Source organism: Vicugna pacos, chromosome 3 (assembly GCF_048564905.1).
Source record: "Vicugna pacos chromosome 3, VicPac4, whole genome shotgun sequence".
NCBI lineage: Eukaryota > Metazoa > Chordata > Mammalia > Artiodactyla > Camelidae > Vicugna > Vicugna pacos.
In genome coordinates this window covers 66,418,835-66,444,404 of record NC_132989.1, presented here as the reverse complement: position 1 = coordinate 66,444,404, position 25,570 = coordinate 66,418,835, and the positions used below count along the sequence as shown (strand labels likewise).

At 33.5% G+C, this 25,570-nt stretch overlaps 1 protein-coding gene and 1 long non-coding RNA gene across 6 annotated transcripts in view; one reads left to right on the top strand and one right to left on the bottom strand.

Moving 5' to 3' along the window:
- The window catches only part of SSBP2 (single stranded DNA binding protein 2), a 249,894-nt gene that overhangs the window by 160,099 nt on the left and 64,225 nt on the right, over positions 1–25,570 (bottom strand). For both annotated transcript variants that reach the window (XM_031674398.2, XM_006197620.4), the window contains exons 2-4: positions 24,284–24,356; positions 15,912–15,973; positions 4,288–4,372 (exon numbers count right to left, since the gene is read on the bottom strand). In XM_031674398.2, coding sequence (XP_031530258.1) covers positions 4,288–4,372; positions 15,912–15,973; positions 24,284–24,356 — 220 coding nt within the window. The remainder of the gene's footprint in view (positions 1–4,287; positions 4,373–15,911; positions 15,974–24,283; positions 24,357–25,570) is intronic.
- LOC107034343 (uncharacterized) overlaps positions 1–25,570 on the top strand; it is a 64,405-nt gene that overhangs the window by 5,452 nt on the left and 33,383 nt on the right. For all 4 annotated transcript variants that reach the window (XR_012071354.1, XR_012071355.1, XR_012071352.1 and 1 more), the window contains exon 3: positions 1,153–1,214. This is a non-coding gene — a long non-coding RNA (uncharacterized lncRNA). The remainder of the gene's footprint in view (positions 1–1,152; positions 1,215–25,570) is intronic.

Below are 25,570 nucleotides of genomic sequence, written 5' to 3'. Positions count from 1 at the left end.
TAAGGAATCTTCTATCCACACCAGAAACTTAAATTATAATCACTGTATATGTTTTTCATTAAAAGTTTAGTAGTGTATATTGATATTTTTGCTAAATATTTTGGAAATAAATGAAATCAGAAAGAAATTGTTAAATAAAACAACTATGTTAAGCTGTAGCAGGGAAAAAAATCTAGTAAACATTAATTAGCGCCACATAAAAGCATTGCCTGTGATTTCAGAATAAAATATAAACACACTAATGGGGAGAAAAGGGAAGCTAGCCCAATAAAGTTTACAGGTTAGTAGGTATTATTTCTAATCACTTGAAATGATGGTTTACTTTTTAACGGTAATACTATAATATAATAATAATAATTTTACAGCTCAGATGAACCTGGTATTCACTCAAGATGAAAATAATAGGGCAAAGCTAGATATCGCCCAGTCATGTGACAAAATAATTGTCGTATAGTAAAATCTCTTTCTTCTCTTATAAAATAAATTTCTAATTCTTAAACTGCCTCCAATATTTCTGACCTTATTCTCTACTCCCCTCTAGAAAATCAACAGGTAGATATACTTCATAGAATCCGTCATAGCAGAAAAGAAACAAACAAACATTTGTTTGGAGACCATCTCTAGATTTTCTGCTGTCCGTGCTCAAGGATGAATCACAGCAATGCCAGGAAACACTTTAGAAATGACTTTGCATATTCTTTTTCTAAAGTTAATTACCTTAACTGCATTTAAAAATCTTGTTATTTTAAAATAAAAACCAAAACAAATATAGAAAGCCATACAAAATAAATTTGTGGCATTATGAAATTTTATAAAGCAAACATACGGTTACTATAAAGGAACCACCACCATGGTCAGGAAAAGTAGAAGTTTGCCAACCATCTCAGAAGCCCAAGCCATACGCCCCATCCCAATCCTAACCTCTTCCTAACTTCTCATAAGGAACCATTATCCTGAGTTGTACAGTAATCATTTCTCTATTTTTTATAGCTTTGCCATCCAAAAGTGCATCCCCTACACACTAGTAACTGCTGATTTCCTAATGTATTGCTATTTTACATTTGTTACCGCACAAAGATGCTAAATAGTTAATTATTTTAAAATATAAATACAAGATCAAAGTTTTACTCATATGACTTTTTATTTTCACAGTAAGTACGAACAGGGTGATTTTTCGAGGAAAAGGATATTAACACTGCATCTATAATTACATGGTAAGTAAAATAATACAATGACAAAAATCCATATTCTAAAGAAACAATGGTTAGAAAATAAGCCAAAAAATATTAAAAACCAAAAGCCAAAAATATTCCTGGGATAATTATCACCAAAAAGTTATTGAAAGTTATAAAATGTCTCAAAATTACATCTATTCAGTTTATATATCTCTCTTTTAATATGTGCATTTACCCAAAAAAAAGTCTTTCATGAGAAATGCTAAATATGCCTATGAATATAACACAGTGGTATGAAAATATATGACATCCTCAAATTTAAATTTTATTTTATTAAGTTCTTGTTTTCTAATTTTAGAAGAAAGTTTAGAACTCACTGTAAGGTGAAATTTAGTCTACCTTAAAGTAACTTTCCTGAATATAAAATTAACTATAGCTATTTGGAAAATACAGAAAAATATACAGATAAAAATAAAAATCATGCATAATCCCCAAAAGAGAATCACTTTTAACATTAAAGCCTATTTTTTAATTAAAAGGGTTATTTATCATTTACCTCATTATACCTCTCCTATTTCTTTAAAAAAAAGTAGTTTATCTTTCATTATTCAATCTCATAGATAAGTGGAGACTATAAAATAACAAGACAGAATTTATCAGAATTTATACATGCAAGTATTTTACTCTAAAGAGGCAGCTAATAAAGAAAATATTTTTCATAATGCTTCCTTGAGAACTACCTTGAAATTCAGAAGGTATATACATTAATCACTATTTTAGAAAATGGTTCCCAAGGGACTCTCACATAACAATATAACATGACAGAATTTTACCAAAATCTTATTGTTTGTTCCTGTTTCCCATTTTCTTCTCTGAGTCTTTCAAACTCCTATATCTACACATTAAACATGAATTATGGTGATCATTTTCAGAAATTATTTACTATTAAGAATTCAGGAAATCCTACCCAATAAAATTATCATAAAAGTGTGCTACAGAAAACAAACATATTTCTAAAAATTCAACTGCAGTATAAAAGTATGTAAATCAAACTTTATCTTTTCAGCAACCTCCCTTAAAAAATTATTTTGGAGATGTATTACCATTATAGGTAAGTTGCCTTAAAGTATAATAAAAATGCCATCTAAGAAATCAAATCTCTTAAAGCTAGTATTTAAGATAAAATTATGAAACATCTGATAAAACAAGAGCTAATTCATAACAAGTTATAAAATTCAAATACTGAATTTTTTTAAATTATAAAGGTAAGGGGTTACTCTTCCTATAAAATCTACTCTAATTTCACTCCTACCTCCTACCAATGCTTATTTTCAAAAACCCTGAAATATTTAAATGGGTTTCTAAAGCTAGTAAGTGTTAGTATTCTCTGAAATATTGAAAGTGCCTTATGAATGCAGAAAGATTATGATGATGGTGGTGGCCATGATGACAATGATGACATTTCACATAACACTTTTAAGGAGGAGACACTAAATTAGCACAGTGTTCCCTATAAGATCTCCATGGGGAACAGTAGGCTGCACCTTTCTATACAACGAAATTTTGGAAAAGTACTTATATAATTTATTTCTTAAGATGTAGCTCCACAGACATTACATATCCTTTAGAGCAGAATACTGATACTATCTAAAGTCATCTAGTTTTCAAAATTAGTGGTTATTTTAAAAACTTTTCCCATGACTGGCAGGCCAAATCTAGGCATATCTTCCTTGATGTAAGAGATAGATGAGATGGGGTAACCCACTCTAGCCAGAATCCTTACATTCTCTGGGCTTTACTGCCATCACCCAAGGGTGCAAAAGGAAACAGATTGTTCACCATAAACACTGTGTCCCGGGCCCTGCCTTATCTGCCTTTTCTGTACTTTTTCTTTATATGCAGTAGCATCCCTTTCACTCACCTTGTCCCCAAGAGCTATTGTTTGGTACATGGCAAGCTTTATGAGCACAATCAATATCCAATGAAATAATCACAAGCAGCCTCACTTTAATCAGTTCAGTACACATTTAAAGTATTACACAGTCCTTGCCAGGTGCCCAAGATTTTCACTTCTCTTAAGTCTGCATACTCTTCCTTATGCTACACTTTTGGGGTTATAATTCTTCTATTTCCACTCTTCAGTCTAAGGCTAAAGTATTTCCTTTGGAAGAACAAGTTGTTTTTCCCTTTCGAGCCCTGGTTCTAGTTTTAAAGACTATTTACACAGAACGATGCCTTCCTTTTACCAACTAAACATGTAAAGTTTTAGGTACTTACTATTAGATATTTATTCAGGCTCCAGGCCCAATTCCACTTGCTCCAAACCAAGGAAACTGGTTTTCCTCCATCCAAAACTCAATCTGTATGTCTTTCATGGTCAGTTCTGCAATTGCAGTGTCTCCCCAGCCCCTTCAAAAAACCATCTCCCCATTCTTAAATGCCAGTTTTCCCTAAAGAAAATCTACACCCTCTTTTTTGTTTTTTTAACAATTCGACGTCCTGATACCATCAACTCTCTAAAATCACATTTGCAGTTCTAAAGAAATAATATAAATCACCTAACCAAAGATAGTCCACCACCCTTCCTTAAGAATCAAAAAAATTTTCACATTTTCAGTTTTGCAAAGAACCTTTGCTCTCTTATCTTGTATTTCCTTTAATTCACAATAAATTTACTTATGAAACTGAATTCAATGACGGGGATATTTAGCCTTATGATATGTAACTATAAGTTACGAAAAGAGAATAATACAGTATTTCTGTGTATTTAAAAATCATATGCAGAAAAAGAGCTTATAATTTATAGAATTCTTGTGAAGTGTCTTTTTGTGGAATAAATAACTGCTATTTAATTCTTATAAATCTGAAATTTCACGAATCAGGCATGCTTAAAGAAAGCCCTTTAATAGCTTAGCGTTAGAATTACTCTTTTATCCTACGCTTTATCAGCAAGATTCAAATGCCCACTTGTGTTTCACTTTTTTCCAAGAAAAAAAGAAAAAGTAATTTCTTAATTACCAAAGGAAAAAAATGGATGGTCCAATGCATTTTTCAAGAACAAAGGTTAAAAAGAAAACTGACAATACAACAGTAAAATTCGATAGTAACTTACATAATCATGGAAGGCTTTTGCTTCACTTGAATGTTCACATGTTTCCCGTCTTTCTGGAGCTGCACAGTAGAGATCCCAAAATACACTAAAAAAGTAATTATGGTAACATTAAGAAAATCACATAATGTCAAATGAGAGATTACAGTTCTAAAAATAAAGACAAATAATAATCTTTACACAAAATGTTTTTTCTTCTTCAGGACAAATATTTCTTCAAAAGATTTAAATTCAGGCAAGGTTCTTCATGCAATAATAAAATATAACCTAGCCACTGTTCAGAAATGCTAATAAGATTTTTCTAAAATGAAAATATAATTTAAAAAAATTAAAACTGTCTTTAATTGTCTATTTACATGATTTAAGCACATGACTGAAATAATTACAATACTTTTCACAATTTTCCCATAATAAAAAGTTTTTTAAAATCCTAATTTAATCATTAAAGAATAAAGTAACTGTTTATACTTAAAAGTGGAATTAATTTTTTCAAGATAATTTTGTTGTCCAATCCCTAGGCCAATACCCTAACCATTAAACTGCACCTGTGAAACATATATTATCTTGAAATATTCTCTTGTTTTCCCTTGCAATTACCAAAATAGGTTAGTAATTTTGAAAATTAAAATATTCACACTAATTTTCTTTTGTTTCCTCCTGTTCAAGAACAATGGGAAAAAGCAAGATGGGACTGGTTGGGAAAAAATAATTATACTTCTTACACAACATACAGCCCTGGTCACCCACCCATTTATAAAATTAACAATGAACAAGAGCAAGAGATTAAAAAATCAGGAAAGGAAATGTCTGAAAGTACAGATGATAAACAAAGGCAATTTTACTGATCAACAAGCCCTTTTTATTACACACTTCCCACTCTATATAAAGTGCAAACTAGGCTAAACACAAGTTCTGGAATAGGATGTATCTGAGACAGAAGCCAGTCCTGCTGTTTACTAGCTCAAGTTATTTATACAGATAGGAGACACAATTTCCTCCTCATAAAATAGGGCTGTTGAGAAAATTAAATTATATACAATAAGCACAGTATCTTATAGTAAGCATATTATCAATATTGTTATTAGTAATATCATATAAGTAATAATGAGCTTGCATAAAAGCTTGAAATGCATACACATTGTTTTAAGGCAGGTCATTGGGCGGAGGGCACAGTTAACAATGATACAATAAAACCTGGTAAACTGAACTAATCTTTTTGTTTTGACCTTTGAAATCTCATTTGAGCCTGGATCTGTCTCTCTTCAGCAAGGAGAAACCATTCTGTAAGCCTTATAACACAATTAATTCAGTAAAATAAGATTACCCTTAGAGGTTAAAAAAAAAAAAAGATTGACTACTAGCATCTATTTCTACAATAAATAAGAAATACAAAGAATACAATAAAGACCAAAATAATTTAAATAAATTTCAATTCCATTAGGAGAATGCAAGCAGTTAAAAGTTGTACTTGGCCTCCCTGTCTCTTTTGGGACAAAAAGTGTAAGAATTATACACATATAAGGATATAGCTAAAGTTTTTCACCTGGATCAGGTGTGTTATCAATTACAGTATATCACAGTTATTCTTCTTTCTATGTTCTTAAGGAATTTCAAGGCCCTTAAAACCAAAACTTTATATTGGTAGTCTTTAAATTGTATTTCATTTAATTATAGAATATTATATGCAATATTATGACAAATACCTTAATATCACTTTTTATTCCCTAATTTTCTAGCAAATACCATCACCTTTCTCAAAAATTATTCCAGTATTACCTTTAAAAGGTTGTCTTACAAAATGAACTGAAGGAAAATAATAACTTTATTGGTATATGACCTAAAATTTATTTTAAAATATTATAAATGATTATTTACACATATACAATTAAATTAAATATTTATCTTAGAATAATAATGTTGTTCTACTTCTATTTTTAAGTTTGTCTTTATGGACTTAATAGGAGGTCAAAGTTTTCCAAGAGCAAGATTAAGGAATAAAATAAATTACTTAAGTAGGATAACTTTATATACAGTATTTCTAAGAATCCTACATTACCTATACATGATTTCCTTGAATAAAGGTAAAGAAATATATCCTTTTAAGACACTTCCCCACGGGAGAAATACACATTTCTACAATTACAGTTAAGAGACATCAATACTCTATTGTCAATAATGGATAGAAATACTAGACAGAGCACAAGCAAGGAGACAGAGGACTTAAACAGCACAATAAACCAACTAGATCTAACAGATGTATACAGAACACTCTACCCAACAAAATGTATATGCATTTTTCTCAAATGAACTTGGGACATGTTCCAGGATAGACCATATGTTAAGGCACAAATTAAGTCTCAATAGACTTAAAAAGATAAGATATCATACATAGTATATCCTCTGACCACAATGGAATGAAGTTAGAAATCAGTAACAGAAGGAAAACTGAAAAATTCACACATTTGTGCAAACTAAACAATACACTCCCAGTGGCTTAAAGAAGAAATTGTAAGGAAAATTAGAAAAAACTTACAGATGAAACCAAAACACAACACACCAAAACTTATGGGACACAGCAAAAAAGGAATGCTGAGGGAATTGTAAAGCTATAAACACCTACCCTAAAAAACAAGATCTCAAATCAAAAAAACCTAACTTTAATACTTAAGGAACTAGAAAAGAAAAAAGTTAAACCCAAAGATGGCAGAACAAATAATAAGATTAGACCAGAGATCAATGAAATAGAGAATAAAAAACAATAGAGAAAAATAATGCAACAAGAGTTAATTCTTTGGAAGGATCAACAAACTTGACAAACCTTTAACTAATGAACTAAGAAAAAAGACAAGATTCAAATTACTGAAGATCCCACCAAAAAACTGTTAGAACTAATAAGTGAATTCAGTAAAGTTACAGGATTAAAAAATATTCATATGAAAATCTGTTGTGATTTTTTTTTGTGTGTGTGAATCCACACTAACAATGAACTATCAGGAAGAAAAATTTAAGATACGATCTCATTTACAATTCAATCAAAAAGAAAAAAATGCCTAGGAATAAATTTAGCCATGGAGATGAAAGATCTATATACTGAAAAATAGAAGACATTAATGAAAGAACTAGAAGAAGACATAAACAAACAGATAATCTATGCCATGAACTGGAAGAATTAATATTGTTAAAATGTCTACACTACCCAAAGCAATCTACAGATTCAATTCAATCCATATCAAAATTCCAATCACATTTTTTCACAGGAAAAATAACTCTAAAATTTGTATGGAACCACAAAAGACCCTGAATACTTGAAGCAAATTTCAGAAAGAAGAACAAAGCTGGACACATCACATTTCCCAATTTCAAATTATATTATAAAGCTACAGTAATCAATAGATAGACTTCCTCTCTCTACAACCTAACATGCTAAAGGCTCAGGAGCTTTTCAAATTCTCTAATCCCTACATCTATTAAGCATGAAACAAAAATGTTATCTATCCTTGAAATGTGGTAGATTAATCATTGTGAATAATGCTTTAGATAAATACAGTCTGTTTATTCCTAAACAGAAACAAGTGAAAAATCTGTAGTTTACAAATGAAGAAGATAGAGACTAAACACAGAGAAGCAAAACTTGGAAAGTATTAAAATCTTTGTTCTTGTATCATTTATTATTATTAGCAATGCCCCACATAAATTAAAAAACAAAACAAAAGAAAACAGAATTTCCAGGTTGAGGATCCCATTCAAATAGTTTTTCCTTCTATCCTGAGGATGTGAGTCAAAGTGACTTAGCTAAATGTCAATGTCGCTAGGTAACAGAGAAAGCACAATGGTTGTCGGAGAAGTCTACAAAGGTAGGCAAACATGCCAGATGTATCCCAGAAGATGAGATGCTAATATAATTATATAGCTTTCATGCCACTGGCCAGATCTAGGACTATCTGAAAATAAAAATTCAAATAAGAAGAAACCAAAAGAAAAAACCCTTGGGTAAATATTTTCTTCTGAGGAACAAGCCACATTATTCCAAGTTTAAGCCTTAATAACTAAGGAAGTTATTTCTCGTTGACTGGCCCAAAAATATATTATCATTGAATGTTAGTTACTCATAATCCATATCGAAGAAAACCATCCATTCGTGAGACTAAGAAGGGTTTTACATGAAATGTGCATGTACCTGCTCATCACCTTAGAACTTATTTTGTCCCACTATCATAAAATTCTCATGCAATCCTGCATGAGTAACAAATTCATATTTTAAAGTATCATCAAAATAGCTTACATGTAATAAGTATGTGCCAAATTGAAGCATCATATACTAAACATAATCTATTCAGCACTTAATCCTCCTATTATTACTCCCATTTGATAGATGAAGGAACTGAGACTTAGAGAGGTTAAATAATTTGCCTAAGGGTCACAGAGTTAGTGGCAGGGGTGGGCTTGAACTTTGTATCTTACAATATTTTGCCTCTAATATGAGTATGGCATTAAAAATTCTTATTTCAAGATGCTTTATGCTGATTACAGGCAGGTTTGTACTGCTCTGGCAATCTGAGCACCATCAGCTGTTACAAGAGTGTGGTAGATTGATACTTGTCCTGCATAAGACAGCAAGCACTTTCTCATCCTATCTTTGGCCCTTGTACTCCAACTCATTTCCTGAGTATCCTGTGGCAACCAGCTCCTCACCCTACACAAAGCTGCCAGTGAGCCACGGATGCCTCAAGATAGACTGGACTCATAAGAGACGACTTTTCTGAGTCCCATTTATACCTGCTGTTTAGAATTAGCCACCCATGATGCTCAAAACAGAACTGCCGTTAATGTCTGATTAATAGTGGACCACTAAATTCCATCCTGTGTTTCAGAAATAACATGTTATTGAGACGAGCACTGGTTAAAATTCAGAAAACTAATTCTAATTCTGAGTTTGACCTTGAGCAAATAGTTTTGCTCCTTAGTTTTTTTATGTAAAAAGAAAGGAAATATCTGCTATGTATTTTACAGGCTTCTGTGCAGATTCAAAGAGATGGTTTACACAAAAGTACTTTTAAAAGAGTATAAAGGTATTAAAAACATTCTAGAGAAGCCTCATATAGTTATTATGGCCAGAAGAAAATGTTTTCTTAATAGTGAAGTAAAATTTGCCTCAATTTCCTTGATAATCTTTTGCATTTAGTGGAAGACTCCATTTTTTTCCCAATGTCTTCTCCCCACCATCTTTCTCTGTATTCCACGTTCCTTTCCTACTCTCCCAGACACATTTTGCTTTTTCCACATAGCCTGACCACCTCTGCTCTTTGCTTTCTCTCTGGCTGACACTTTTTATTCCCTTCTCACTGTCATTATACTTCTCCTTCTATCCTAGCTGTTGCCTATACTGTCTTATATTGCTGTTTAACTTAATTCAAATAAATAATTAGCTATACAGTGCCCATTACAGGCAAAACATACAAGATGCATAAGAACCAGTCTTGCCAATGGTAAATATTGCACCATTCTAGTGAGCTTGTTGACTAATTCCAATGCTATTGTTTTCACATGGATATTTGGTTATTCTTAGCTATATCTGATGACATCCATTAAATTCTAAAATCATTAGAGTGCTAGCATGCTGCAAGATTTGACTTTCCACTGCCAAGTGAAAGAAACTGGATTCTTAATGGTAATCTCAGTTATTAGTTTTTCTCTGCAATGCTATGTATTTTTAATTATAGAATATAAATACATGGGCCCAAAGTTATTTCAGAAGGTGTTTTATACATAAGATTAAATAAAAATGAGACATAGTTCCTGCCCTTAAAACTTTAAATAAAGTTTCAAAAAGTGTGTGTTTTAAAATTATGCAAGTTGAAAAGGACATTAATTTCAGAGGAAAGAAATTTCTAGGCATTTTGTATTTCTGAAGCTTATGAAAGAACTGGGGTCTTTTATTAAAGCCTACAAACAGTAAATACATTTTCAAGAGGGATTTGATCAAGGTAAATGTAATGAACAAAGGAGAGAGGCAAGGGAAATAATATAGTACCGGGCATGGTTGCAAACTGGAATGAAGAAAAGAAGTGATAAGGGAAATCATATGAAAAACAAGAAAAAACACTTTCAGAAAGTCATATCATATACTTTCCTCTATCCCATACTACAGGGAGAAATTCCCCTCCTCCTCTCCAAGGCCTTTGCTTCTCATCTCTCCCATATCATATCCCACATTTTTGTGCATGCGTACTGCTCTTTCAAACATCTTCAACCTTTCCCACTCTTTCACCTCAATCTATGTAACATACTCAAATCTATCCTATTTTAAAAATAAAAATGTTCAGTCCTGTTCTGTTGTTAATCCTGAAAGTACTACACATCACCTCAGACTTCAACTACTCTCCGTAACCTTGGAGCTGAAAAAATGAAATACAGCAGCCTTTTAAATTTAACTTTCATTACTTCAATGAAACTGTTTTCCCCGAGATATCCAAAGTTCACCCTACTTCTCAATTCAGGAAAAATTTTTTTTCTTTTTCTTTTTTTTTTTTACTTACACCTGCTGCAGAATTTAATCTTTCCTTTGAATGCCTTTCCTGGTTCCCAAACATTATTCTTTCCTGATTACCCTTCTTCCTCTCCAGTTATTTTCCTTTGAGGCTCCTCTTTATCCAACTACACTTAAATGTTGACTTTTCCCAGGGTTCCAACCCAGGCCCTGCTCTTGCTTGTTACACTGGCAGTTTCACCCATGAGCACTCTTCATCCAGAGTACAGCCTATGCTGATAATTCCTGAATCATTATGGACCTATCTCAGATTTACAAGCCCAGATCTTTGACTCTGTATGGAGCATCTCTATCTGAATGTGCCACTGGCATCTCAAAATTTAATCTGTCCAAGCTAAATCATGGTCTTTTCTGCAAAGCCTGTTGCTCTGTCTATACTCCCTCACTCAACTGATGGCATCACTGCTCATCCCACCATCCAAATCTAAAACCTAGACACTTCCTCATTCACCTCCAACTTATTCCACTCATTGTTCACTATCTGGGATCCAACATCTAATCACCTTTCAACTGAACAATCACAACTTCCTTGTAAACTAGACTCTGTCTCTGTTCTCAACTCTCTTCAATCCATCTCTATGTTGATGCCAAGCGTCTAGAAGCACAAATCCAATCAGGTCATGTACCTTGTTTAAAATCTTTTGAGTTTTAGTCCAAAATCCTGGACTTCATAATCTGGCCCCTGCTTTTGTCTCTAGCCTTATCTTCCATCACTTTATAGTACTGCATCTACAATTCAACTGGTCCAAGAGACCTGTCATTCCTTGAATGCAAGAGAATTCCTTTTGGGATTTCATTCTAACTATTCCTCATTCAACTTTCAAATCAGCTTAGATTCACTTTCCCTATGCAGCCTTTCCTAACTCTCCCAAACTGACATGAGTATTCCTCCTGTATTGCTATTATAACCAGTACATACCTCAGTTATAATGCTAAATTGTTTATCTCTCCTACTACTTATTTCCTTGAGGGCAGCATAATTTTTCACAGTAAATGTTTGGTGAAGAAGCTTCAGTGACAGGAAAATTCTACTTGCAAATAGTCTATTACAAAAAATAGAAGTGAGAAGGAATCATAGAATTGCAACTGGTCCATCAAACAGGGGCCTTTAGTTTGACCAAATGGGCAGGTAGTAATTTCTTGAAAAATACACGTTATCCTAATCATCTGGACCTCAAGAGCAGCAAAAGCTTTCCTAGCCAAAAAAAAAAAAAAAAAAAAAAAAAAAAAAAAGGCAATTCTAAAGAGTTAAGGATAAAAAGGCCAGGTATCTCAATACTGTCAAGATGTCAGTTTTTCCAAACTTGATCTATAGATTTGATGCAATCCCAATCAAAATCCCAGCAAGTTATTTCATGGATATCAACTAACTGATTCTAAAGTTTATGTGGAGTTGGAAAAAGACCCAGAATAGCCAACACAATATTAAAGAACAAAAACTGGAAGACTAATACTTCCTAATTTTAAGACTCATTATAAATCTACAGTAATCAAGACAGTGTGGTATTGGTAAAGAACAGACAATATATCACAATAGAGAGCCCAGAAATAGTCCCATATGAATATAGTCAACTGATCTCTGACAAAGGAACAAAGACAATACAACAGTGCAAAGATAGCCTTTTCAAAAAATGGTACTAGATCAACTGGACATCCTCATGTAGAAAAGACGAATCTAGACAACAGATTAACTTCACAAAAAATAACTCAAAATGGATCACAGACCTAGATGTAAAATGTACAACTATAAAACTCCTAGAAGTTAATTTAGGAGAAAACCTAGACAATCTTGGTTATGTCAATGACTTTTTAGATATAACAAAAGTCATGATACATGAAAGAAATAACTGATAAGCTGGACTTTGTTAAAATTAAAAGCTTCTGTTCTGCAAAGGACAATGTCAAGATAATGAGAAAATGAGCCACAGACTGAGAGAAAATATAAGCAAAAGACACATCTGATAAAGGACTGTTATTCAAAATATATAAAGAACTCTTAAAACTCAACAATAAGAAAATAATCAACCCAATTAAAAATGAGCCAAAGACCTTAACAGACACCTCATCAAAAAAGATACATAGATAACAAATAAGGATATGAAAAGATGCTCCATCTCATATATCATCAGGGAAATACAAATTAATACAATGAGATACCACTGCATACCTATTAGAATTTCCAAAATCTGGAACACTGACAGCAACAAATGCTGGCCAGGATGTGGAGCAACAGAAATTCTCATTTGTTGCTGGTGGGAATGCAAAATAGTGCAGCCACTTTAGGAGACATTTTGGAAGTTTCTTACAAAACTAACATATTCTTATCATATGATCCAGCAATTGCACTCTTTGGTATTTACCCGAAGGAACCGAAAATTTATGACCACACGAAAACCTACACATGGATGTCTGTAGCAGCTTTATTCATAAGTGCCAAACTTGGAAGCAACCAAGATGTCCTTCAGTGGGTGAATGAATAGTTAAACCATGGTACATCCAGACAATGGAATAATATACAGCACTAAAAGAAATTGGCTATCAAGCCATGAAAATGCATGGAGAAACTTTAAATGCATATAACTTATGAATAAAAATCTGAAAAGGCCACATACTGTATGACTCCAACTAAATGACAGTCTGGAAAAGGTAAAACTCTGGAGACAATAAAAGGATCGGTGATTACCAGGGGTGGAGGGTGCGTGGGGAGGGATGCAGAGGCAGAGCACTGAAGATTTCCAGGGCAGTGGAAATACTCTGTGTGATACTATAGTTGTGGACACATGTAATTATACCTTTGTTCAAACTCATAGAACGTACAACACAAAGAATAAACTGTAATGTAAATTATGGATTCTGGGTGATTATGGTGCGTTAATGTAGGTTCATCAATTTTAACAACCGTTTAACAGTCCGGTGACAAGTGGAATCAGGAGTTACAGGGGAAATCCCTACCTTCCCCTCACATTTTATTGTGAACCTACTAAAAACTGCCCTAAAAATTAGTCTTAATTAAAAAAAAAATCAAAGGGACTTCTGAAACAGCTTAAAAAAACACGTCAGGCCCCTGCTGGATTTAAGGCCCACTGTCATGGCTGGCTACATACAATGATCAGAAAAGCTTCGGATCTGGGCAGTTTTCTAGAAAAGGGGATCCTTAGCTTTTCATTAGTTCTCAGAGGACCCCATAACTTCAAAATCATTAAGAATCACTAATCTATATAGATGACGTAGGCACCTCAGTGGGTACATAAGTGGTTTTAGGAGAGAAAATTAAAAACTGAAAATAATGTAGCTTTTGCATGTATCAGATTTAAATTAAAATGAATATTGTCTAAAAATATTTATGGGCCCATTATTTACAATTTCTTTGATATCTCCAACTAAGTAAAAATTACTTAAAATACCAAAACCACAGAGGAAGAGCTCCTCTGAATCTAAGAGCCATAGAAAAAGGAAGAGTGATGGCAGATTTAAAAGCTGCACCTTCTGATAGCTAAAACCAAAAAAGCTAAGTTTTGACAGAAGCAAAAAGCCAAAGTATTCAACGAGTTATTATCAACCTTGTACAGTATGAGAATAGGTTAAATTCACAAGAAAGGGAGTAAAAGAGAAATAGGTGCAAGAAAGAGAATCAGTTCTGTAATGGAAAACTTAAAATCCTCATTCTGTTAGCCCACTAATCCAACAGGGAAAGACTTCTAATGTGGTTTCTTCTGCCGCTTTGTTTACCTAGTTAGAAACATACAAAAACATAAGGGTGTCAACAGATGGGAAAACTCAGTTAAATTCAGCAAACAGTTAAGTCTTAATAGTCTCGATCTAGATATCATAAATACAGACAATGTAAAATGAAAAATTGACTTTTATAATATTATACATTATAAGAGGTCAGTCTTAAACCCCAGGAGAACAGCACAATGATAGTGCTTAACTGCAATGAACCGTTGTTCCAAATACAGGAACAACTCTGAACCAAAGGACTGCACCTGTTCCTGCCATACATATGTGAGACAAACAAGGGAAACCCACAACCACAACTGACCAAGTGCGGTTCCATTTACCACGAAACTTCTAGTAAAGCATGTTTTCAGGAAAGAGATTTAAAAGATGATGGCATTAAGTAACAAACCAAGGAAACCACATGCATGGCACTAGAAGACGGTTATGTTTTTTCTTTTAAATTAGATACTGAGAGGTGAGTGTATAAGGTACTGATCAGGAAATGCTCCTTACTGAAGAAACGCAAAACAAAAACAAAAACAAAAGCAGCTAAGTTGTCCATGCGAATACCTGGACTAACAACTGCTGCTGCAGAAAAGTCACGTATCTGGTCATACTGGCGCCACAATAAAACCTGTTAAGTTCTGATATCAATGGGGGCTTCAATACAGACTGACAATCTTTGTGTGCATTCCTAGTGAGTTCTATCTCTTGAGTCTATGTAGAATTATTTCAAACTTTTTAGACTATTCTCTGTACTAAAAATTCACCACCACCACGACCTTCAGTATCCTCAAGTTTAGATGAGGTCACAAGGGTGGGGCCCTCATGATAGAATTAGTGCCCTTATTTAAAAAGACACCAGACAGCTAGTCGGCTAGCTGCTGAATGCTCTCTCTCCCCTTCTTCCCCCAACCCACTTTCTCTCTTTGCTATGTGAGAACACAGTAAGGAGGCAGCCATCTACAAGTCAGGAAGAGAATTCTCACCAGAAACAGACTATGCTTGGCAGCTTGATCTTGGGCTTCTAGCCTCCAAAACAGTGAGAAAATAAATTTCTGTTGATTACCCATCTATTCTGTGGTATTTTATTATTGTAGCCAGAGCTGACTCATACAGAATCATACTTACAGTTGGGGATTCCACACAATGGTCACAATGCCAGTTTGATTTAATGCAGTAGTTTTAAGTTAAATCAAAAAACCTAGCTATAATACTTGAGTTTGTTTTCAATTTTTTTAAGTGCTTCCTTTCAGAAAATAATTGTAGAAAATGAGAAACATGAAATCATAAACAGATCTAGTGCAAGACTACTGAAATGCATCATCAAACTAGTAAAAATGGAATAAAAGATACTTACCACCACCAAGAATGTAAGAATCCTGGTGGTTCCCCCAATGTGATGTTTTTTTCCCATCTTATCTAAAATGAATAAAAAAGATATTAAATACTTTCCTAGTAATATGTTTCTACACATACTACAAAAGCAGTATTGTCTCACTTAAACATTTAGATAAAAAATAAGACTTTAATCATTTTCATATTATTCTTTATTCAAGTTTTACAAGTGCTCAGTTTACATTGTGATCTGCTCACTGGATGGTCTGAGAGAAGATGTCACCATTATTTTCCAGAATTTGTTTCCTACTGTGCCAGAATTTCAGAATGTATCTCAGGATCTTAAGGCACATCAAAATCACAATTATTTACACCAATATGAAAATCAGCTATCACTACTAACCCAGAAATTTGCAAGAGATTGGGCTTAATATGTACAGACCCTAAATTACACTTCAAGGATTGAATTTTTAATAAGTTCCTGATTTGAGGGGGTGAGAGTAAGAAGGCATATGTCTTCCATAAGAGTTTTGAAAAGATGGTGATACTAACTTTCCAATTATTTCTATCTCAGGTGAGTTGGAGTTCACTATAATAAAAGTTTATTAACAAGGTCAATATTCTCAAAAATTAAAAGTTCTGACTAAATACTTTTTACAAATTAAATTCAAAAATTGAAAAGCTGGGTGAGTATTTATACAATGCCTTTTCCAAACACTGGATAGCAGTAAAAAGAAAAAATAAAAATCTTTGCATTCAGGGAGATTACATTTTAGTAAGGAAGACAGACCACAAACAAACAAAAAAGGAGATTGTATTTACATTAGAAGTGGAAGGTGACGGACGCTGTGGAGGAAGACAAAGCAGTGAAGGAGGATAAAGAAAGCAGGAAAACAGTAAAAAGTAACTTATAATTTTAGCTAACATGATTCAGCTTTGAATACAAATAATCCTTGTATGTAAGTATATGACTTAGTTTTTTCAAAATAATTTAAAAATATTTAACAATACTCCAATCAATAAAATAAGCCCATAGGCCCTTAACATTACTAGGAAGTAAAAACTATAATTTTAGGTCTCAAAAAAATTCAAGGAATCCTTCTGTAACAGCGTCACCTGTTACAGAAGAAGTCAGGAATTCTTATTCTAAAAAGATAAAAAATAAAAACAAAAAAACTTTTAAAATAAAAATTCATAAAGTGACCCTAAATGTAAAAAAAAGAAAAAAAAAAAAGAAAGCCTCTCTCTAAGGAAGACATGGAAAACTTAGGTGCAATTAAAAGTCACTGAAACTAATTGCATTTTTTTTGAGTTCTTACATACACAAAATATAAACTAATGGGAATCTTGATGTAGACATGTAATTTGCTCTCAAAAAAACAAAAAGAAACCTTCTAGAGATTAGAACATTATACATGTGATAGCCATTTTTAAAAGGAGCTAAAAGGTAAAATTCTAGAAATGAATGAACTTGAATTTATAGTCTATGATCAATGAACCAGAACATGTTATATAAATGTAAGCCAGATCCTTACTCAAATTCTCCTGAATAGTAACATTCAATGATTCTATACCTATGCTACCTTTTTCCTGTTAATTACAGTTGCTCAATATTCTTTTTGATTCATGAAAAAACAAGGAATGCTACTTAATGAGTCTCATGAGAAAAACTCTGTGTCCAGCTAAAATTATAATTTAATCAAAGCGGTGTCTCAGCTTTCTCTCCATCTTTTCTCTTGCCATTATTTCACTAGTTGATATCTTTTCAAAAGGCATAATGGACCTCACAGGTATGCCCCAGACACACTAGCATTCCTAATCCCTGGAATCACCGTAAGTAGATGAACAGCAAGTCTTTCAAAGTACTGTCCTTACACTTCATCTCAGTTCATCTTAACTTTATATGACTATGAAATAAAGCAGATAGTACTATTCTCAATTAAAAGGAGAATGTGAGATGACTTATGAAGAGTCTAACTAGCATGACTAGCTCTCAACACTAGACTGTACTGGAGGTGGAATTAGACTCACAGTCGGTACCATGAGTCCCACGACCTCTCATCAGTTACTAGGCAGTCTCCCTCCTGCACTTTCACAACTCCCACAACGATCTCAGCGATCCCATCCAGTGATCTCAGGAGATAACGTATTCCAGGAAAACACCTATATGGTTTATATTTCATAGGTCTTTTATAAGAGGATATCTAAAGGGAATGCATTTGCATTTCAAACAGTGTTATGTCTTACTCCTCAGAGAAACTCAAAATGCTTCACATCCGTCATCTTTTTCATTCTCAGAATATTCTGTAGTATATTGTGAGTAAAGCTTATTTTTCTCACTCTAAATTGCAAGTCTGTGGCAGAAATAGCTAGAACTTTGGTCCATCATGTTGAAGTCAACATAAAAGCCATCCTTTCATAGTTATTCAACAAACAACAATTAATGTTTTAAGTATTTGCAAAGAAGTGATGGTTCTACATAGCAAAATGTTTCCATAGTGAATGATATTTTTGCCTCCAAACTAATTACTACTTTAGATACTACTTGCTTAGAGAAAGCATGAGATGACGCTCAGGAAAACAGAACCCTGATCTATAGAAAACTAAGGCACATTCAGTTCAGCATTGTTAGAAACAAAGAAAATTAGAAACAAAAGCATTCACCAATGTGAATGTAAAATTAATTTCAGGACTTACATACTACAGAACAGTGTGCAATCATTAAAAATAATAAGATGTACCTACATGGAAAAAGGGCCCTGCTATACTAGTTTTTCAAGTTGGAGATATGGAAGGTTGGAGAACAATATATACAGTATAAAATCTTTTCTGTTTAAACAATGTGTGAATGTCTATATGTGCATTTGGGTGTATGCATATTAAAAATATCACACCAAACTTACAACTATTATCTCTGGAAAAAGGTAAAGGAGGACTTTCATTTTAAAATCATATACATCTATGAAGTTTAATTTTTTTAGTAAACATGGACTAATGATGGAGTTGAAGAATGGCCAGAAAATACCTCTAAATGTCAAGGTTTTAGAAACAATTCTTCTGATTTTTATGAAGAGACATTTTCTATTGTACTGAGTCTCATGGGTTTCAGGCTTTTTTAGGCGTTTAAGTGGCTTCCATGCAAACAATTTTTCTTTCTTTACTCTATTTTTCCTTCTTCCATTATCCCAGCCCCAATGTGTGCCCAAAGTCCTAAGGCTTTTCTGTTTAATTGTCCCCCTCTCTTCTTTCCATCATTAGCCCAGCTAAAAGCTATATTCTCCTGTAACTTTGTAAGTCTCAAGGCCAATTCCCACTGCCATATTCTGCATCTGAGGGCCTTGTCTGTGATTATGCTGTGCCTCTATCATATGATCTAGCATTCTCAGCATTCCTACATAAATGCAGAGCCAAACACTGACTCATGAATGGAAGGTATACTGGCAGGGTAAGACATGGCATATGGTTTATAAATGAAAATTACAGATTACAAATGCACATACTATCTGATATAGCAATTCTTCTAGGAATTTATTCTATAAATATGGTCACATGTGCAAAATTATATATACACACATATATAATACAATTTTCATTGAAACATCCTTTGTAATTGCAAAAGTCTGGAAACAACCTAAATGTCCATCAGTTAGGGGGCTGGTAAAATATATTAAAGTACATTTCATGGAATTAAATACACCACAACCACAAAAAAAAAATTACGAAGTTTAATGAACCAATATAAAATAATTAAAGTCAAACAAGTGAAACAAAAATCAAAGCACAGAACAATGTATATAAGAAACTAACATTTGCATAAACAAGGAAAAATGATACACATGCATGTGCACAAACATGTACATGCATACATACACACATTTACTTAAAACGTTTCATCATCATTTGCTTCCAGCAAGGTACACTGGTCATTTACCTATTAGCACTCAGCCCCACACCAACCCTCCTAAACTCCATTCTACACTTGGTACTAGGATTCTGAAAATTGCATTTCCTAGGTTCCTTCCTGGCTAATTTCCTGTTAAATTCTGCCATCAGGAGACACTAGTAGGAGATCAAAAGACAGGAGGAAAAGAGAAGCTTCTTGTCCCTGGCTCTAAAAGAGAAGCAGTTGCTGGTTGCAGCAGCAGCAGCAGCAAGGGTAGGGCAATTCGGGATGTAGCACCTTGGTGGTGGTGGTGGTGGGGTCTAGCCTTGTCAATGTGGAACCACTCTAGATGACACAGATCCACTGCAACAGCATCTCTGACAGCACAGCAGCAGGTCTGAAGCTCATGGGCTCCAGACTTTTCACAGTATTCCTACATCCTTTGGTATTTTGAGAAGCAATATTCAAAAAAAAAAATGTAATACCATTAAAGGATAAAGCTAGTTCCCGGGTTAAGAAAGGAATCTGTACAACTATGTATATGTTTGTTCCCAGACAAAATTCCTGAGACCTCTAATTGAGATAAAACCTACTGTTCCTACTAATTTTCTAAAATCTTCCATGTATAGAAGTGTGAGTGCATCTATACACTAAACTAAATGTAAAAAAAAAAAGTAAAATTTTGTACATTTTAATTTAAAAAGTTAAAGCAAATAGATGTATAATAGGAAGAAAAAAACTGACTGTACTTTGAAGCAGATATAATCCAAAACCATGCTATTCAACATGGTACTCATTAACCACATGTGGCTCTTTACATTTAAATTAAGTTAACAGAATGTTCCTCAATTACTCCAGCCATTTTTCAAGGGCTCAACAGTCACATGTGACTAGTGGAGAATTCACTAGACAGCACAGATTAGAGATCATTTCCATAATCATGGGAAGTTTTATTGAATAGTGCTGCTCTGCTTCAGAAGGAAGGTAGAAGTCCTTTTAAAGAGGAATATTTTTTATTGGGAAAACTCTTTGATAGATCCTTTCCATCTTTGTTTTTATTTTTTTTTATTTTTTTGGTCTAGAAAGGCAGAGGCCCCAGGAATGGTTGGAAATTAGAGAATATTTAATATTCTATATAATAAAATCACAAGGATTTAGGAGGTTGCTGCCAGTCTCTCATGAAGTAGTAGCCTGGGGGTGTGGGAGTGGGACAGGGAGGATTCAGAAGAGGAGAAAATAGGGGAGGTTTGTGAGGAGTCAACAAGATGGAAGGCAAACAGAGCTCTCAGGACAAGAGCTAGTGACAAATTCCCTGTGGCAAGGAGACCTAGGAACTTAAGGACAGTTGTGTCTAATATTTGAGTTAGTGCTGTTGCCTGTACCGTACGTAATCAGTGCTTTATATTATACTTCAGTTTTACCCTAACTTTCAGTGAGAATCTTTTATACACAAGAGCAATGAGTTAGTGGCGCTTTCAGGCTATGAAGGAAACAGGAAAGTTCAGGCAAAGAAAATGTATCAGCCATTAGAAGGAGAAGTAGCAGGGCTGTCGTGCTTACTGAGAGCAAGAAATTATAACAAGAGAACTGTTAACTCCCTCCCTCCCTCCCCTGAGGAAGCCCCAGAGATATCAGAGAGGGCTTGAGACAATCGATTATATTAGGGATTAGACCTAGAGCCATCCTGATAGAATAGGTATCCCCAGGAGGTAGGAGGATTGTGGGCCATGCAAGTGACAGATTCTTGGAGCACCCACAGGCATAAAATATACTTATTTATACTTCTACTTTAAAGAAATAAACTACACAAGATAGAAAAGAACTGGTCGAGAATTTTTAAAATAACAATTTTGAGCACTTACCACATGCCAGGCCCTTCAAATCACTTTATATGTACTAACTTGTTTAAACCTCAGCACAACTTTTAAAGTATTATCTTCTTTTCACAATTGAGAAAACTGAGTAAGTATATAAGATGTAGAACATAATTCAAAGCCACACGTGGTCTCAAAGTGAATGCTCTTACCCACTACACTACACTATGTTGCCTCCAAATTAAAGTTCAAGAAACAGGTTGGAAAATTATTATTTTCTTTCTTCACATAGGTGAAAATATAAGGAGAGAACAAAATTTGAGTCGATAGAGTTTAATAATTTAGCATTCCTAATAAAATCTAAAGAAGCAATTCATTAGATATTTTTAAGCTCCTATTTCTAGCTAACTTACTGGCTAATGTACGGCAAGTAAAGGCTAGAATATAGTATAAACCATGTAGAAATTTTAAGAAGAGGAAAAAAACTAGGGCTCTGCAACACTCTAACTCTTAGTTTAATTTGTTACTGACACTAAGCCTCATTCTGAGACATGAATACCACACAAAATTTCAGGAATGAGCAGGAGTTATCTTTGCATAATGAAATAATATAACCCAGGAAAGGGACAGTTTCTAATGAACCAAAAGTAACAAAAATTGATATGGAATTGTAAAGAAGATTTCTTAGCATTCTGTTTGTAATTACTGAAGGATAAGAAGATATAAAGCAGAGGAAGGGTTCTATACTGAGAATATTCCTAAAGAATATTCAATTTTGTCCCACTGGTGGTAAGAAAATGAAGTCACACAAACTACTTTTAGGATTCTGGTAGTGGTTTATGATCTATGCTGACTCAGAGATAATAATGAGCTGTTAACACAACGTGGCTAGAGACATGTTTTCATTTCTACTGTTGGTCCAATGCTATCTCTTTTCAATTAAGAAAAAACATAGCTGGGCTAATAGTGCCCTTCTGTTCTGACTGATAACAAAAGCGATCAAAAGCAGTCCGATTTCTGATCGGCTCGGCCAAGAGCACTACGAGAAAGGCTAAGCCCAAGGGAGAGATCAGGCTGCTGAGATACACATCTTACTTGTTCAGGTGATGCCTGGATCTCCAACTGGACCTTCTCACTCACTACTTGGTCCAGAAAGCAAACCCATACAAATGAAAGAGGTGGCCCAGCACAGTAAATCCCAGCTCCCAGGGCTCATTAACATCATGGTTATCCATATCCTCACTCATCCTGAGGGAGAATGCCAAAATTGGAAGTATTCTACTTTGTCTTGAACCAAAGTGAGAATATCGAATAGTTGAGTAATTGGTGCCACTTCAGTCATCTCTTTTTGTATCACAAACACCCAACCAAAATAAATAGGTCTCCCTATTTGTTAAGTTCCTTGTATAACAGTTCTGAATTAGGTGAAGGCCTGGGTATAGAGTGAGAAGAACTTAGATCAGATGGTCCTTTACTAATCCAACGACTTAAGAAGTCATTCTCCAACAAGCAGCCTTAAGTTTTCCAGATGTTCCATTATCATTTCAATGTGATCAAAATTTTAAAATCATTGGTATTTTATATTCTTTTGTTCACACTAATCTTCAAAAATCCAGTGTGCAATTTCACACAGCACTTCTCAATTGGATTAGTCATATTTCAAGTGCTCAAAAAGCTGTATCTGATCAGTGGCAACCCCAACGGACAGCACAGATACAGAGGGACAAACAGGGGCTTTGAAACTAACATGGACCTAAGGTTTGAATTCTAGTTTCAGCTTACTAAGCTGTGTAACCATAAGCTAGTTATATAAACTCTCTGAACCCTGTTGTTCTTATCAGCAAATCAGAAATAATACCATCTGCCTTGCAAATTTCTTGTAAGAATTATGGATAACATATGTAAAGTATCTTGGCACATTATGTGCCTGGCATGTAACAGAACTCAGTAAAATTCTCCTCATCCTCATTATATAAATTGGAGAAGAAAAATTTTAGAAAACTCAAACTTGATACTAAGCATTATGTATAAAGTAGATAAACAACAAGTTTCTTCTGTATAGCACAGGGAACTATATTCAATAACTTATCATAAGCTATAATGAAAAAGAATATGAAAATGAATATATGTATGTATATGGATGACTGAAACATTATGCTGTACACCAGAAACTGACACAACATTGTAAAACGACTATACTTCCAAAAAAGAAAAGGAGAAAAACAGAAAGAGAAACAGGAACTTGAAATCAGATTATCAAAATGTTTTCTAACTGAAGCTCAATCATTAATCCACTATCACCCATACAAAGTAAAAACAAACAGAAATCATATTTTCCAAAACCATGAATACTGCCAAATAATGCAAAGACGTTGCTAAAACTAGAGATATGATGGTGTTTGCCTCTTTTTTTTTTTTAAAGCAAATTTGCTTTCTTGGTTATTGTTGCCAAGGCTAATATTAGTTTCTATTTCTATGGAGAAAAAAAATGGCTGTCAAGTTGAGTAGGAGGCTATTTGCATTGAAATGGCATTTTGGGACACTAAAAATGCTTACAAATAATCTACAAAAACTATATTCTGCATTCTGATGACTGAATACTTACTGTATTGTGTATAATTGTTACAGTATATTTTTCACTCACTTATATAGGATATCAAAATGCAATGCAGAAAATATATAAAATATAAAACATACCTCTGATAAAAATGTTTGGGCCGATTTCTGAGCTCCTACATGGAGCAGATACTCATATACGTAGAGTGCTAACCTGAAAAATGAATAAAATATTTTATTGAGAAAAGGTATATTTAAAATTCATTATTTAAATAATACACATGTCTTTTCATTACAAAAATATTTTTCACTAACAGTGACAGAAAATCAACTCTTACAACATCTCTTCAATAGGAGTCTATACGTGTATGTTCAGAAGGAACTTAAAATAGCTCACAGAGAAAAAGACAACTAGTATCTTTTCTTGGCAAGAAACACCTAAATATGGATTTTTGTCTTGGATCATCTAACTTACATACCCTCAGTTCCCTTTGTTATACTTAATATGAACTAATAATTTATAATCAAACATTAGTAATTCCCATAACCTATTTTAAGATGTAATTATTATCCTTCATTAGTAAAATAAATAAGTTATTGAACCTTTACAACAACACTATATCTTTCAATTTTTTTGGTGAACGTTAACATAACCTCCAGCTGTTTACACACTGGTATACCAAAATGAGTCCTGAATGTCTATTTTAATACTTGTTCAGGCACCTTCTCCTTATTCTTTAGATTTGATTGTTAAACCAGTAATATTTTAGTTTATAAGAAATTCAAATTAACAGCAAATCACAGCATTAAGTAAACTTTATAGATAGAGTTTAAAGGTTAAAACAAAAGCACATATAAATTTACCACTCATAATATAGAATATTAAGTATGCACTATACACTTATACGACTCTTGTTATCTTGTGGATTCAGAATTTTAAGCTACAACATGTGGCTCAATTTTAGTTCAGCTGTTAACAAAATATTATTCATAAACTCAAATTAGTCTGAGGCGGTATTTTTAATGATATCTTGGACTGATGCCCAGATAGCTCACAACAGTTCAGTTTCTGCTACACTATTTACCAATATTGAGCCAGGTTTACAGTAAATAAAACAATGTAACAATAACTACAATTCTGAACAGCTACACCATTTCTCTTGCCAAGTAAATTTTTGATTGTTAAAGACTGATGGCATTTGCAAAAATGAATATTTTCTATTTCCTTCATTTTCATGAAAACATAACATGTATTTGTCACAAAAAGGGAAAGCCTGTATAAAATCACTTGTTCTGTCCATTTAATTCTTTCTTCATTCCAAAGCTGCCAAACATTTAATACATTCTGTAGTTACTAAGTACCAGAAGTAGACATCTGTTAAAGTTGCTTATAGATGAAAAAAGTATGTGAGTATACGGATGTAATTT